The 13,137-nt window shown below is 58.4% G+C and overlaps 1 protein-coding gene across 3 annotated transcripts in view; it reads right to left on the bottom strand.

Moving 5' to 3' along the window:
- Positions 1–12,732, bottom strand: part of TMTC4 (transmembrane and tetratricopeptide repeat containing 4) — a 40,707-nt gene extending 27,975 nt beyond the window's left edge. For all 3 annotated transcript variants that reach the window (XR_001145340.1, XM_004680053.2, XM_012723323.1), the window contains exons 1-4: positions 12,501–12,732; positions 8,905–9,020; positions 7,648–7,864; positions 4,467–4,554 (exon numbers count right to left, since the gene is read on the bottom strand). Coding sequence is in view for 2 of the 3 variants with exons in the window: in XM_004680053.2 (XP_004680110.1) it covers positions 4,467–4,554; positions 7,648–7,864; positions 8,905–9,020; positions 12,501–12,662 (583 nt within the window). In the remaining variant the exon portion in view is untranslated. The remainder of the gene's footprint in view (positions 1–4,466; positions 4,555–7,647; positions 7,865–8,904; positions 9,021–12,500) is intronic.
- Between the last annotated feature and the right edge of the window lie 405 nt (positions 12,733–13,137).

Here is a 13,137-nt window from a genome sequence, read left to right as displayed (position 1 = left end):
CTGGTCCAGTCACACTGGCTAAACAGGGGCCAGCAAAAACGATTATCCACCGAGGCATCTCGAAGCCGAAATGAAAATATCGATGCCAGAATCTAGTCTCAAGGGCCGGTCGGTTGGCCTGAAGGAAATCGAGTGGAGCAGATGAGAGAAATTAGCAGTACGAAACAGAGAGAGCCCACAGAAAAGGAAATCGCTGTCTTAGAAAGGCCCTTGCACCCCCATCCTCACTGCAGCTTCAATGACTCTTCCCAAGAGGGGGCCACAGCCCACATGTCCCCAGGGATGGACATGGGTACATTTCCAAGGACCACCCTGGAGCGACAAAGGGGAAGGGAACTGAGCCTGCTGTGACGAGCTGGAAGGCAATAAATCAGAGACAAGGCGTAACCGGTGTGATCTTGCGTATGTGGAGTTTAGAACCCCGGGTCAAGTGAAGATCTGGAGGTGATTACACTAAGTGAAATAAATCAGAAGGTGAAGCCTGCGTAGTTTGACTCTTTTGAGGAATATAAATAACCAGAGAAAACAAGCTGGCGGAGCAAGGAGGATCCTTACACTCTGAATTATCGGCGGGTTTCCAGTGCACAGGGGTGGGAGGAAAGGAGGGCGGGCAGGAGAGAGGCTGGAGCTCTGGGGGCGGGCGGGTGGAGCCTGTGCCATAGGGCAGTGAAGCTGTACTCCCCAGATCAAATACTTCATAAATGAGTGGCAAATCAATCAAGTTTGAGAGCAAAAAAGCCAGAGTCACAGACGGAACAGAATGCCACGTGCAGAAGTGAGAGCGGGAGGGTGATTCAGTGGATTTCGGGATCGAAAGTAAAAGCCTCCAGCAGTAAGAACGTCCCGGGGACGGCAGGCACGCTGGCCATCGGCGGGCACCGCCACGCTGAATGTGCGCCAGCTGCCAGCACGTGACGTTCCACCACACCCGGAGCCGTGCAGCGGTGTGCTCTGGACGCTGGCCAGACCGAGACGGTCTGACAGGCTGCACGTCGGTTCCACCTCGGGAAGTGAGAAACCGCAGGCTGACCGCAGAGGAGGAAGAACGGAGGGGCAAAGGCCCCAGTCGCAGCTCCAGGGGCGGGCGCAGTGTGGGGGCGCAGCGAGGCCGGGGTGGGGGAGCAGGGGCGCCTGACACTGAGTCCCTGTGGCTCATGGCAACCTGAATTCACTGCGCGCCAGCTTGTCGAGGCACCCCAGCCGCGGACAGAGGCCGCAGGAAGGCCGCCCTCATGCTGGGCTAAGTACAGGAGGGCGAAGGGCCTGCTCTGACCAGCCTGGAGGCTGCCTTAGAGCAGGCCAGAACTGAGACGCGCATGACAGGCACGGAGGGGGGCTGGCGGCTGCCGCTGGGGAATTCGGCTGTCGGTGAGAACCTTGCTTCTCTGAGAGGATCTCGAAGCCACCAGGTAGGAAAGCGAACACACAGCCCAAACAGCTGTGTGTCACCTACCCACAAAGAACTAGGCTCTGCTCCAGCACGCTGAAAGGGGAGCGCGGAAATCTGAAACTAAAGTTGCTGCAACAGCACCTGTGTCAACAGAGACGCGGGGAGACTCTACGGGACTCATTACGCAGGTGAGTGCTGGGGGGGCAGAGACCCGGGGGGTGGGGGGCCTGCTGCTGGCTCGCAGGTCCCTGCCGGGCAGGGCCAGAGCGTGGACATATGCCTGCAGCATGGTGGGGCTCTCCTCCCAGGAAGGCTGGTGACAGTGGGTGAAGAATGCGGGTTGCTCTGGGCGGGTTCCATGCCCCTACTGCCGTCTGTGACGTGGACGAAGGGGAGCTGGAGAGCGCAGCGGACAGCACCCTCAAGCACCCGCTGTGAGTCCCAGGAAAAGACCAGTATAATTTCACCTCAAAGTCTGCCTGGGCGGCGGAGGCAGACAGAGGACAGAGAGGACCCAGCCCACGGTCAGGGGCAAGGCGGAAGTCCAGAGGCTCCCACAGCTTTCTACTTTCCAAAGACCGAATGCGGCCCCAGTGGCTGCGAAGGGCCAGACCACCCCGGAAAGGGCCCGTGGGTGCTGTGCTAAGCCAGACTTCCCTTTTCCTAAAGAGTCAAGAGAACAGGGAGGCAGGGAGGTCCCAGCAGAGGGGTCAAAGGAAAGATTTCTTCAAAGGTTTCCCGAGCCATCCATTTATCTTCTAACTGCACCAAGGGACTGAAACCCAACGAAAACCCTCTCGTCCTTGAAAGGACTTCCAAAAACTCGTATCTACAGCTGCCATCGGCATGCAAACATGAGGTGCTCGCAGGTTAGCTTTCTTGAAAGTTTTTATAGCCTCAACATGAGAGGCCCAACAGTCTCCTTCCAATTTTAAAGCTTACATATAAACTCTAAATGTTAAAAGAACGCTACCAGCCCCAAAAGAGAGGCCATATGGCTATTTACAGTTAAGACAGTTGTCCACCCTGAAGCCCACTTCACCAGCTCTCATGAATCAACATGCAATCGAGGCCTCCCTGGTGGCGCAGGGGGTCAACGCGCAGCACTATGCAGCTGTCTGCAGCCACTGCAGCAGAGTTCGATGCCCAGCCAGGGGGTGACCACAGGGCGCAGCAGGCCCCTCCTGTCTCCCGGGGTGACCCCAGAGCACAGCAGACCCCTACTGTCTCCCACTGCTCCCCTCAGTGGATCTGCCTGTTCTGCTCCTCCTCTCACCCTCACACTTCTGGCTTCACCTGAGTCAGAGCGGGGGAGTCTACTGGCCCTTTTCAATGGCCACTGATGAGCTGCGTCTGTGGCCCCACAGCACAGGGAAGCAGGGGGGCACGGAGCGGCTGCCGTGGCCCCAAGTCGGTGAGCCAGGGGTAACCCCGCATCTGCCATCAACAGCCGTGTGACCTGGGGGGAGCCACTTAGGTGGAGCAGTGATTCCGCCTACCTCCAAGGTGCTGCATAATTACATGAGGTAACACACAGGCACTTCGGAGTGCAAGCCGCCTCTCTGGTAACTTCCTGCTGGACGTCCCTACTCAGTGTTGCAAAAGGAGGTCTCTTCGGACCCTGTCAGCTGGTGAAGGCCCCCCAGGGTTGGCAAACTTGGCAAAGGACCTGGCAGGAAGTATTTGGCTTGGCAGGAAGTGGCCATTCTTAAAACGAATGACCGGCCACGGGAAGTCAGAAGCAGCCCTGGAGGTGAAGGGAAGGAGTGGGCGCACCTGTTTCCAGGTGCACAGGCCCCTGAGTCGGAGCCTCGGTTTCCCCGCCAGCCGTGAATGATGCACAGCATCATTTTTGTGGGCCACATGAAGAGGCGGGGGCGGGATCTCCCTGCCAGCCCACCCGTCCCCCCACACCAGCCCCATCACACCCCCGGTCCTGAATGAGCGTCGGCCCTGCGCTGCTGGAAAACACTACTTGCGAGGTCGAGGTAGAACCACCAGCCTGGGAACAGCTAGGAAGCCCCTAGCACCAGGACTGTGCTTAAGCTCTGAGTACGATTCTGGGGAAAGGGGTGGGAGGCGAGGACGCCTGTCTCTGCGGGAACCCCCCGTGCTGCAGTGCTGCTGGGACTGCCTAAGGGGGCTCACCTGCCCCCCGGCCCCCCAGAACTGACTGTGACCTACAAAGGACAGCGCTGTAGTCTGCACTGCATTTACACAGGAAGCCCGAGTGTAACACTTGCGGGGCTACCATGCACCCACATTCTACTATCAGCCCCTTGGAGGTTAAGCTTTGACTCAGTCGGCGACAAGCAGAATCTATACCTAAGCAGAATCACAGGGATTCCACCGTGTCCCCGGAGATGCAGTAAAGGCGCAGCTGCCCAGAACCAGGCAGCCCCCCCCCCCAACTTCAGTTCCAGCAGTGACTTGTAAGAGGCCTCAGCAGCGCACGATGAAAACTCCAGCCCCCGAACAGCAGGTGCGGCCACAGTTACCTTTCCCAGGTTTCCCTCTTTCGTATTTCTTTTCCAAGACACTTAAATAAAAGAGAACCAAGGCCCTCCCTGGTGGCACAGCGGGTTAAAGCACAGCACTGAGAATCTAAAGCCGCTTCCGCATGAGTTCGATTCCCGTCTGCCCCGGAGGTGACCACGTGGCGCGGCAGACCTCTCCTGGCCCGCCCGCTGCTCCCCTCAGCAGTGTACTTTGTCAGTCGGCCTGTTCTGCTCCCCGCTCTGTCCTGGTGAAGCCTCTCGCCACCCCTGAGCCTCTGGCCTGTACCCCAGTTCTGTATGCACAAATAAATAAATCTTAAAAAAAAAAAAGAGAAAACCAAAAGCCTCCCCCTGGTAGGATTGATTCAATCCTGACAGCTGCAGGAGCAGCGCCGGCCCCCACCCACACGCCCCTGTGATCAGAGCAGCAGCCCAGGGAATGGACCCTGCACCCAACCAGCCCCTCAGGCCAGAGCTAAAGCAGTGGCGAGGGAAAGCGCATGCGCACTTCCCTTCCCGGAAAGCAGAGGCGCATGCGCACTTCCCTTCCCGGAAAGCAGAGGCGCATGCGCACTTACCTTCCCGGAAAGCGGCGCAGTAACTCCGGAAGGACAGGAGGAAGAACAGGGCGCCCAGCAGATCTGCGCGGCCCACGACACCGGCCACCTTCCAGGAGGGACGAGAAAACACGGTGTAGAGACACATGCAAGCACAGTCAAGCCTCTGTGACCCAAAAAAATCCTCCACAGAGGGATGGTAAAAGCCAGACGGGGCCCTCCCTGGTGGTGCGGCGGGTGAAACGTAGCATTAAGAAGCTAAAGCTGCTTCAGCTTGAGTTCGTGTTCGATCCCCGCCCCGGGGGTGACCCACATGGCGCGGCAGACCTCTCCTGACCCGCCCGCTGCTCCCTCAGCAGTGTGTTTTGTCCATCTACCTGTTCTGCTCCCCGATGTGTCTCTGGGGAAGCTTTCACCCCCCACATCTCTGACCTGTACCCCAGTTCTGTGTGCTTAAATAAACAAATCTTTAAAAAAAAAAAAAGGCAAATCGTCACAACAGGAGGTGCAGCACAGAGCACCCCAAGGTGGAAAGAACAAACAAGAGCCAGCAGCAGGATGGTGACCTGTTCCCAGATAGTGCTGGGAGCTCTGGCAGAGCACCTTCACAGGCTGTTCTCCGGCCTGGCGGGATGAAGTGCTGAGGACAGCTGTGCGTGCTACGGGGACTCCTAAGGGGCGGTGCGGGTCACGTGACACCCAGCAGCTGGCTCAGCTGATGACCTGTCATGGGGCCAAGGTCAAGGTCCACAGCCTGGCCTGAGAGCTGGCAGCAGCAGTGTCTTCAGGAGTGAAGCTGGTTGCTCACTGTGCCACCTGCACAGGCTGAGACCCAGAGAAAGCCTGGCCCCGGGATTTCCCCTCACCCAATGTGCTTCTGGAAACCCCAAAATGAGAAACGAGGAGCAGCTGGAGCAGCCTGGTCCCCTGGCGCCCTGCCAGAGCCAGGAAAGACACAGGGGACATTGCCAGCTGGCAATGGCCCACGAGAGGGAATCCCGGACCTCACAGAGGTGCAGGCACCAAACCGGGAGTTTCTCCAAAGGAGGGTGGGGCAGCCGTGGAGGGGAGAGGAGGGGTGAAGATGAACGAGGTTTCTCAAAATGAGCAGAAGGGAGGAGTGGTCTGCACAGGGGCAGGACCGCCAGCCGGACGGCTTGCAGTCTGGGGAGCTGGGGTACATTTAAAGTCGCCCTGAAATGAATGTTAAAATTTTAAAATCCAACCTCTCCCCTTGGCTAAGTGATGAAGCTTCTCCCACGTCTTAAACAATGTGTGCTGTCTTGTCTGACAGAAGCAAGACATGTTTTTAGAAACAGGACAGGTGATTTACAGCAATCAGCACAGTGTAAGAGAGAGGTTTCACAGGAACACACTTGGCGGGCTGTGTGCGGGACACGGTGCAGTGCTGGGGGCGGGCTGGACACGAGTTGTCTTTCCTTGTCCTATCTGTGTACTATGTACTTTCAGGCTTTTTTTTTTTTTTTTTGCTTACAAAACTAAAACCACTTACCACTTCTATCTGGGTTTTCTGAAATCATGGCAATCCCCCAAATACACAAAGCAGGACCCCTACAGGGCACCATTTGCACAGGGGCCATAAAAAGGAGTTAGAGGAAGGGGAGGTGGGGAGGTTTCTCCACTTATTTCTTCTGTATCCAATTCCCAACTTATTAGACCAGCTGAATTCTTAAGGAACTTACCTCTCTGGCACTCAAATTTTTGGCAACTTCAAGTCTTTAACAATGTTTTGAGGGACAGGAAAGCCGGCATTGGCTCGGGAGTCCTTGGAAACCCGGGGCCTCCTCCCGACAGCCATGGCCCAGCCCGGCTTCTAGTCTTCCTCTTCCACCTGTAGGGTCCTGCTTTGTGTATTTGGGGGATTGCCATGCTTTCACCAGAAAACCCTGATAGAAGTGGTTTTAGTTTTTTAAGCAAAAAAAAAAAAAAGATAGCCTCTTTAAAGAAGACTGGTCTGTCCCAGGCCTGATGGGCCTATGGTCACCCCAGGAGACCTGGGGCATGCAGGCGAAAGACAGACCTGCGATGGTGTTTCCCAGTACCCGTGTGGAGCTGAGGACAGTGGATGTTTCCCGAGACTCTGTTCCCATGTCCCTAGAGAATGAAAATGGCCTTGACGGAGGGCCACCTCCAGAAATGCCCTGTTCTATCAGAGAAACCTCTCTACCGGCAGGGCCAGGCAACATTCAACATCCAGACAATGTCTGCACCACCATGTCAGCGAGACAGAAAGAAGCGCTGGAGTGCACAGCCTGGTGTTGTCATCAAGTCTTCCCTGCAAAGCCGAGTCCGCCAGGAGGAGATACACAGTGGATGGTTTTGGATATAGGTATAAAAGAAGGAGCCAGAGAGTAATTATCAACCAGGGGACAATGCCTGCTAACCTGAGGGCTTGGGGGCTCGCAGGGGTGGGGAGAAGGGTCCGAGAGGGCAAAGGGACGACTGGTGGGAAACAGACAGCCAGGAAAGCGCTGGTGCCTGAGGGGTCCCAGCGCAGCAGCGTGCAGCCACTGCCAGTCACGGGCGCGGACCCTGCCAGGGAGTGACCCACACGGCGCGCAGACCTCTCCTGTCTCCCTGCTGCTCCCCTCAGCAGTGCGTTTCAGTGGAGCCACCTGTTCTGCTCCCCCCTCTTCTCACACCCCTCACCTCTGGCCTACACCCTAGCTCTTGTTTGCATATATAATAAATCTTTGGGGAAAAATGCTACAAAGTCACCCCACAGCAGCAGGCAGAAGGAGACAGAAGGTCACAGAGTTCATGTCTCAGTGATCTTCATTTGCAGAGTGAGAGGAGAATCAATCTGCAGTAACATTCGTGATTTCAAGAGTACGCAGCTCCTGCACTAACCCCTAAAACAGCACTGAGAAACAAGTGGGGGGGGCAAACTGACAGGAGAGAGGCATGCATTAAAAAAAAACAACTCACCTACAGAAGGCATTAAAAGATGGGGAGCGGAACAGAGACGGGGCAGGACCAGAAAGCAAGCAGAACAGTGGCAAAGGTACCCCAAATCCACGCGCTCACAAAGCAAAGGCCCCCAGCGGCCGGGGCTCTGTCTTTTCATGGGGGGGGGGAGGGGCGCCGACTGTCCGGTGCTGGGGGCTCGCGGCTATCCGGCTCCTGCGGGCTTGCGGGAGGTTTCAGCCACAAGCAGCCCCCCAGGGCGGACCACACTTACACACTCGGTGTGCACCGGGTGGGCGGCGAACAGCAGCGTGGCCAGCAGGGAGGCGCGGGGGGCCAGGTCCGCCCTCCGGCCGCGGCCGGTGTACTGCAGACCCCCGAACAGCACGGAGAAGACGTCCAGCAGGAGGACCGAGACCCCGCCGTGCAGGAGGATGTTGACCACGTGGAAGCTGACGGGGTGGAAGCCCCCCGCCAGGTAGTAGTTGATCCTGCAGGAGAGGAAGGGGGGTCACGCTGGTTGTTGGGGGCCAAACGCAAAGCGTCTGCGCGAACGGGCTGAGAGGAGGTATGGGAGGGAGAAAGAAGGGGTGCGGGGTGGTGGAAACAGCGTCAGGATAAATAGAGCCTGTCAAGCCGAGAGGGCTGGCGAAGAAGTAAGACCAAAGGGACTGCGGAGGGGAAGTGGAAGACGGGCGGGGCGGGGCGGTGCGGGCCAGGGGCGCGGGAGGGAGGACACGCAGAGCCAGGGCTCTCTCTGGGGGTGGGGGGGATGTGGGGGTTGGGGGGTGAGGGGGGGCAAAGGCCGACAGCACCTTCCCCTCGCGCCTCCCTCGGGGCCAGGCCCTCACGGTCACGAGCGCCTTTTCCAAAATAACAATGAGAAGGGCACCGTCGCGGTTTTCCGCGTGCCCGCCAGCTGCTGTCAGTCACTGTGCTCGGGGCCTCTCTGCAGGTCAGTGACCAGCGGGACCAGCTCCCCTCTCCCCTTTCAGGCGTCAGAGACAGCGCTGCGCAGTATTTAACCAGGCGGCACAGCCATGCGTGGCAGCTTCTGGGAGTGAGGCTGGTTTTAGCTTCACCCCTTGACTTGGGGACAGTAGGAAGATTTCGATCTTGGATGTTTTTGGGAACCAAAACCCCCAACGACATTAGATGCCATCATCGCCAGCGCTCTGATGGCGTCACGTTCAGGGTGTCACGCAGTCAGGGCCCCGCCTGCAGGGAGTGTGCAGGCGCTGGTGTGGCCGCCAGTCTGCATGTCAGCCCGTGCAGGACGCCCGTCTCATCACTCTGCTGTGAGCTGTGGAGTGCCCAAAGGGGCCATGAAGTCTCTGAGCGCACCACCCTGTCCTGTGAGTGAATTCCCAGGCACGCGAGCAGCTGTCCTACAGCAGGACCCGCGACCTGCCACTCTAGACGCTGGCAGCCACGCCACACACCAGCTCGCACGCCGGCCCGCGAGCCCTGGGCCACCCTCTGGCCCGCGAGCCCTGGGCCACCCTCCGGCAGCTCATGCTGCGTGTCTCACCTGAAGGTCAGGACGGTGAGAGGTCGGTAGGATTTGTGGCTGGTGTTGCTGCTCAGCCTGCTGCCCCAGAAGTCATGGTGCCACAGGTCCCCAAGGGGCGTTTCTGCTCGGAGGTCCTGCGGGGACACAGAGGAGATGCTGTGACAGGAAGCCCCGCGTCAGGCGCTTTGACAGTCCCCGGCCTCCAGCTCCGGCTCCCGAGCCCCGGGCAGGCCCGCCGTGGGTCTGTTCAGCCTCCTCGCGGGTCCGCTGTACCCTCTGACATGGACTCCACAACGACCTTTTCCAAATGCAAATCATGACCCTAGCCCGCTCCGTTTCAGACACCGCAGGAGCTCACCACCCCCAGGACAATGTCAATGTCCTGGCATGAATGGCACGGCTAGGGGCTGGGGGGCCTCTGGCCTGCCAAGCTCTGGCACCCGATCGAGTGGGGGCTGTGTCGCTGGCACTGGCTATGCCCTGCCCCCACCCAGCTGCAGTGCTCACGCCAAAGTCTTCACACCAGCAGGCCTTCGCCCTGAGGGCCTGGCACACTGGCGATTTGTTCCACACGCGTTCTGCCTGCCCAATGGACAGTGGCTATATCTGTACTGGCCGGCAGTACTCAGAAGGTGCCCAGTCTGTGCGCAATGGACCACACAGAGATGTCCATTATCCTCTCTCATCTCCATTACCTGGGACCTAACGTCCCAGGGAAAACATAGTAGAAAAACACTTTCAAAAAACTTCCCATTTTTTGGTCACAAGTAGATTGTAAAATTAAAAACAAGGGCCCTGCCTGGTGGTGCAACAGGTTAAAGCATAGCACAGCACTGCCAAGAAGCTATAGGCAGCCGCTTCCCCATGAGTTTGATCCCCACCCCAGGGGTGACCCCCCACAGCGCAGCAGACCTCTCCTGACCCGCCCACCCGCTGCTCCCCTCAGCAGTGCACTTCGTCGATCTGCCTGTTCTGCTCCCCGCTCTGTCTCTGGTGAATCGTCTCACCACCCCCGCACCGCTGGCCTGTATCCCAGTCTTGTATGCATAAATAAATCAATCTTTATAAAAAATAAAAACAACACTTTCACCTTACCTCGGAAGATAAAAATCACGGAGTAATAAAAAAACAACACAAAACTACAGCTTTCTTACTGTTGAGGTCACTTAATTTGTTGCTGTCCTACAGCTTAAAAATGTGTGTTTTCACATTTAAGCAGGAATGTACACTGATTAAACCATGTCTACAAGAAAAAGGCAGCGAAGCGCTGTGGAGGGAGTAACAAGCAGCACTAGTTTTTCTTTAAGGCCCAATTAAAGGTGTTCGGGACAGGGCGTGACGAGCGCCATCCCAGCAAGGCGGGGCGGTCAAGGCTGTTGCTGGAACCCAGGTCACTGGGATTAGCACGGCTCTCCGGGAGGGGTGTCACTGTCTCCGGTGCGTGGGGAGGCTGAAAACTGGCTGCGGGGACGCACACAGCCAAAGTGCAGCCACGAGCCACGCTGGTGCCTGAACCCCTGCAGCCGGCCCTGCCTCCGAGAGGAGAGGTGATGTTCTGTGCAGCTTGGAACTATCAGGTGAGGAGACTGCAAACCCAGAGGTGTGCCGAGCAGTGGCTGGGCACCCCGGAAGAGCAGCCAGCACCTGAGCTACAGCACCTGAGCTCTGCAAGTGTGCATGATACAAGGGCTCGCTGGCGTAGGGCACACAGGCAGCCAGCCCCCCGACACCTCACTGCCCCTGGGGATCCACTTGCACCGACCTCCCGCCAAGAGCTGGCTGCGCTGCTGGTCAAGGGCCCGGGGCTCACCCATCAACTTAACACAGAACTGGACATCCACTTCTTTTGCACTGTCCAGTCTCCAGGGTCTCTCGTCAAGCGCGGCGAGAGCATCTTTCCCTCCGCCGGAGCAGAAGTGAACCCGACAGAGCTCGAAGTATTTGGCCAGATGGAGCCTGGCACAGGGCTGCTGCGGGCGGGCAGCTCGGCCTTCCTCACCGTGACGTGGGGAGAGACGGGCCGCTGCGACTCCATCATACGCCCAATGAAAAAGGCAGCTCGACACTACCAGGAAGCCTCTGGAGGGCGGCCTTTGACGCCAGCAGCACCAGGGCGGCCGGCTTTGCCTCGCCTGGCCGTGGCGTGGTGCCAGGGCACGGGGAGGCTCTTCTTTCAGGGGGAGAGGAGGCCAGCAAGTCAACGGGGGGGCAGTGTGACGCGGACGGGCGCCACGGGGCATGCAGCCACCGCACACTCAGCACCCAGAGCCACAATACACACAGCTGCAGCATGCACGACTGGAGCAAACAAAGAACACGCAATGCACACAGCACAGCACAGAGCTGCAGCACACACACACACAGCACACGCACACACACCACACACGCACAGCCACAGCGGGCTCCCTCCGCCTCACCCAGCGCAGGGCCGAGAAGTCGTCGCCACTCCGGGCACCATCCTGCGCGCCCCCGAGCCTAGGTTTTCCCTACCCGGTTCTCCAGGGTCGAGTTAACGCTTCATGAAAGACTCAAGAAACCCCAACTGCAGGCAGAGGGAATGTAGAAAAATGAGGCTTCGAGGTCCTGGGAGAAAGCGGCCCTGAGCGGCCGGCACAGGTGCCCAGAGCCTCCCCGCTCTGCCCTGTAACCTGGAAAGAACGGGAGCGCCGGGTGCTGCCGGCAAGGGGGGGGGGGGGCTCCGCGAAGACGCAGGCTGAAGCAAGCACCGGAGGGCTGGGAAATGAAACGGCTGCCGGAGCCCTCCCTGCTCTGCCCCACCAGCAACAGGTTCGCAGAGAACTTCTCTCAGCATTTTCAACAGGAGGAGAATGGCTGCTTCCTTGCTGAGAAGTCACGGCCTCAAAACCGTGCACACCACCGTCCAGCGTGGCCCCGCCAGCCCTCTGCTGGGGCCCGCCCCTCCCAGTGCCCCTGGGGGTGCCCCCCGGCAGGGCTCTGCCTCAGTGCCCCCCTCTCATGCGCTTGAGCTCTGCTCTGACTTTCCCTGCAGCTCGCCTGACTTTCGTTGCCTCTAGTGAGAGCGGGAGGTGGCCTTCATTTCCCCTCACCAACAGAGCTGCCCAGGTGAGCCAGCCAGGCTGAGCTTCTGCAGATTCAGCCAATTTGAGGGCAAACATGAGAGGAGCCCAAGGGCGGCTGCCCTGCGATCTCGGCCGGCCAGCAGGCTGCCCTGAGGCTCGTGCTGAAGGACAGAGACAGGCGCACTGGCCGCTGCTGAGGTGTCTTGCCTGGTGGTCACACTTGTGCATCCGTGCAGCAAATGCTGGCTCTTTTTTGTTTTTAACAGTGCTGGTGGACAGTGCTGGAAATCCGCCATCACACCTGAGACTCAGGCTGCAGGGCGCTGCTATCCCCTAGCTGCAGTCTCAGGCCACAGTGCCTGGCACACGTGTGGACCGGCACTCCCAGGAGGGCCGACCCCGCCCCTACATCAAGGAGACCCCACCTGAGAGCCAAAGGGCGACGCAGGCACCGTGGGTGCCCAGGCCAACGCTGACCAGGAGTTTCTGAGAGGGTAACGCGACACAAACTTACAGACGCCCGTCAGCACACAGGGGCCCCGGGGCTCGCTGGGGGAGAATCCAGACACAAACCTTGTTGTTCACAATAGCTTCCGAGTCGTCGAAGACAAAGTCCCCATCGTAGCTACGCGCGAAGCACATGAGGGAAACAAGCCCCACTACAAGCCTAGCCCGGAAGGGAGGCAGAACCCAAGAGGGGATGACGTGATTCAAGTCCACGTCCGGCTCGGCCATTCTGACGGCTGCGGGCGGCGGCCTCCTTCTCCAGCATCATGCCGGCCAGCGACCTGCAAGACAGGGACAGGTTGGACAGGTGCACACACCTGCCTCCCGCAAGGGCTGCAGTCTCCTGTGTGCGACTTTCTAGGTGTCCACTAAACACCCGATGCCCAGGTCTTCAAACTCTACTGGACGGGAGTGTCACAGGGGACCCGTATCTGCCAATCAGCAACCCTGGGCTGTGGCTGAAGCTGGGTTACCCGAGATACCCAGGATTAAAACTCTTTCATGGAATCCTAAGTATCAACCCCATCTAACTGATGGTTTTTTTTTTGTTGTTTTTTTTTTAAGATTTATTTATTTGTGCATACTGAACTGGGCTACAGGCCAGAGGCTCATGGGCTGTGAGAGGCTTCACCAGAGACAGAGTGGGGAGCAGAACAGGCAGATCGACAAAGTACACTGCTGAGGAGAGCAGCGGGTGGGTCAG

This window comes from Condylura cristata, unplaced genomic scaffold (genome assembly GCF_000260355.1).
Source record: "Condylura cristata isolate star-nosed mole 26May11 unplaced genomic scaffold, ConCri1.0 scaffold00010, whole genome shotgun sequence".
Lineage (NCBI taxonomy): Eukaryota > Metazoa > Chordata > Mammalia > Eulipotyphla > Talpidae > Condylura > Condylura cristata.
Note: the sequence above shows the minus strand (reverse complement) of the source record. Positions and strands in the feature narration are given on the sequence as shown.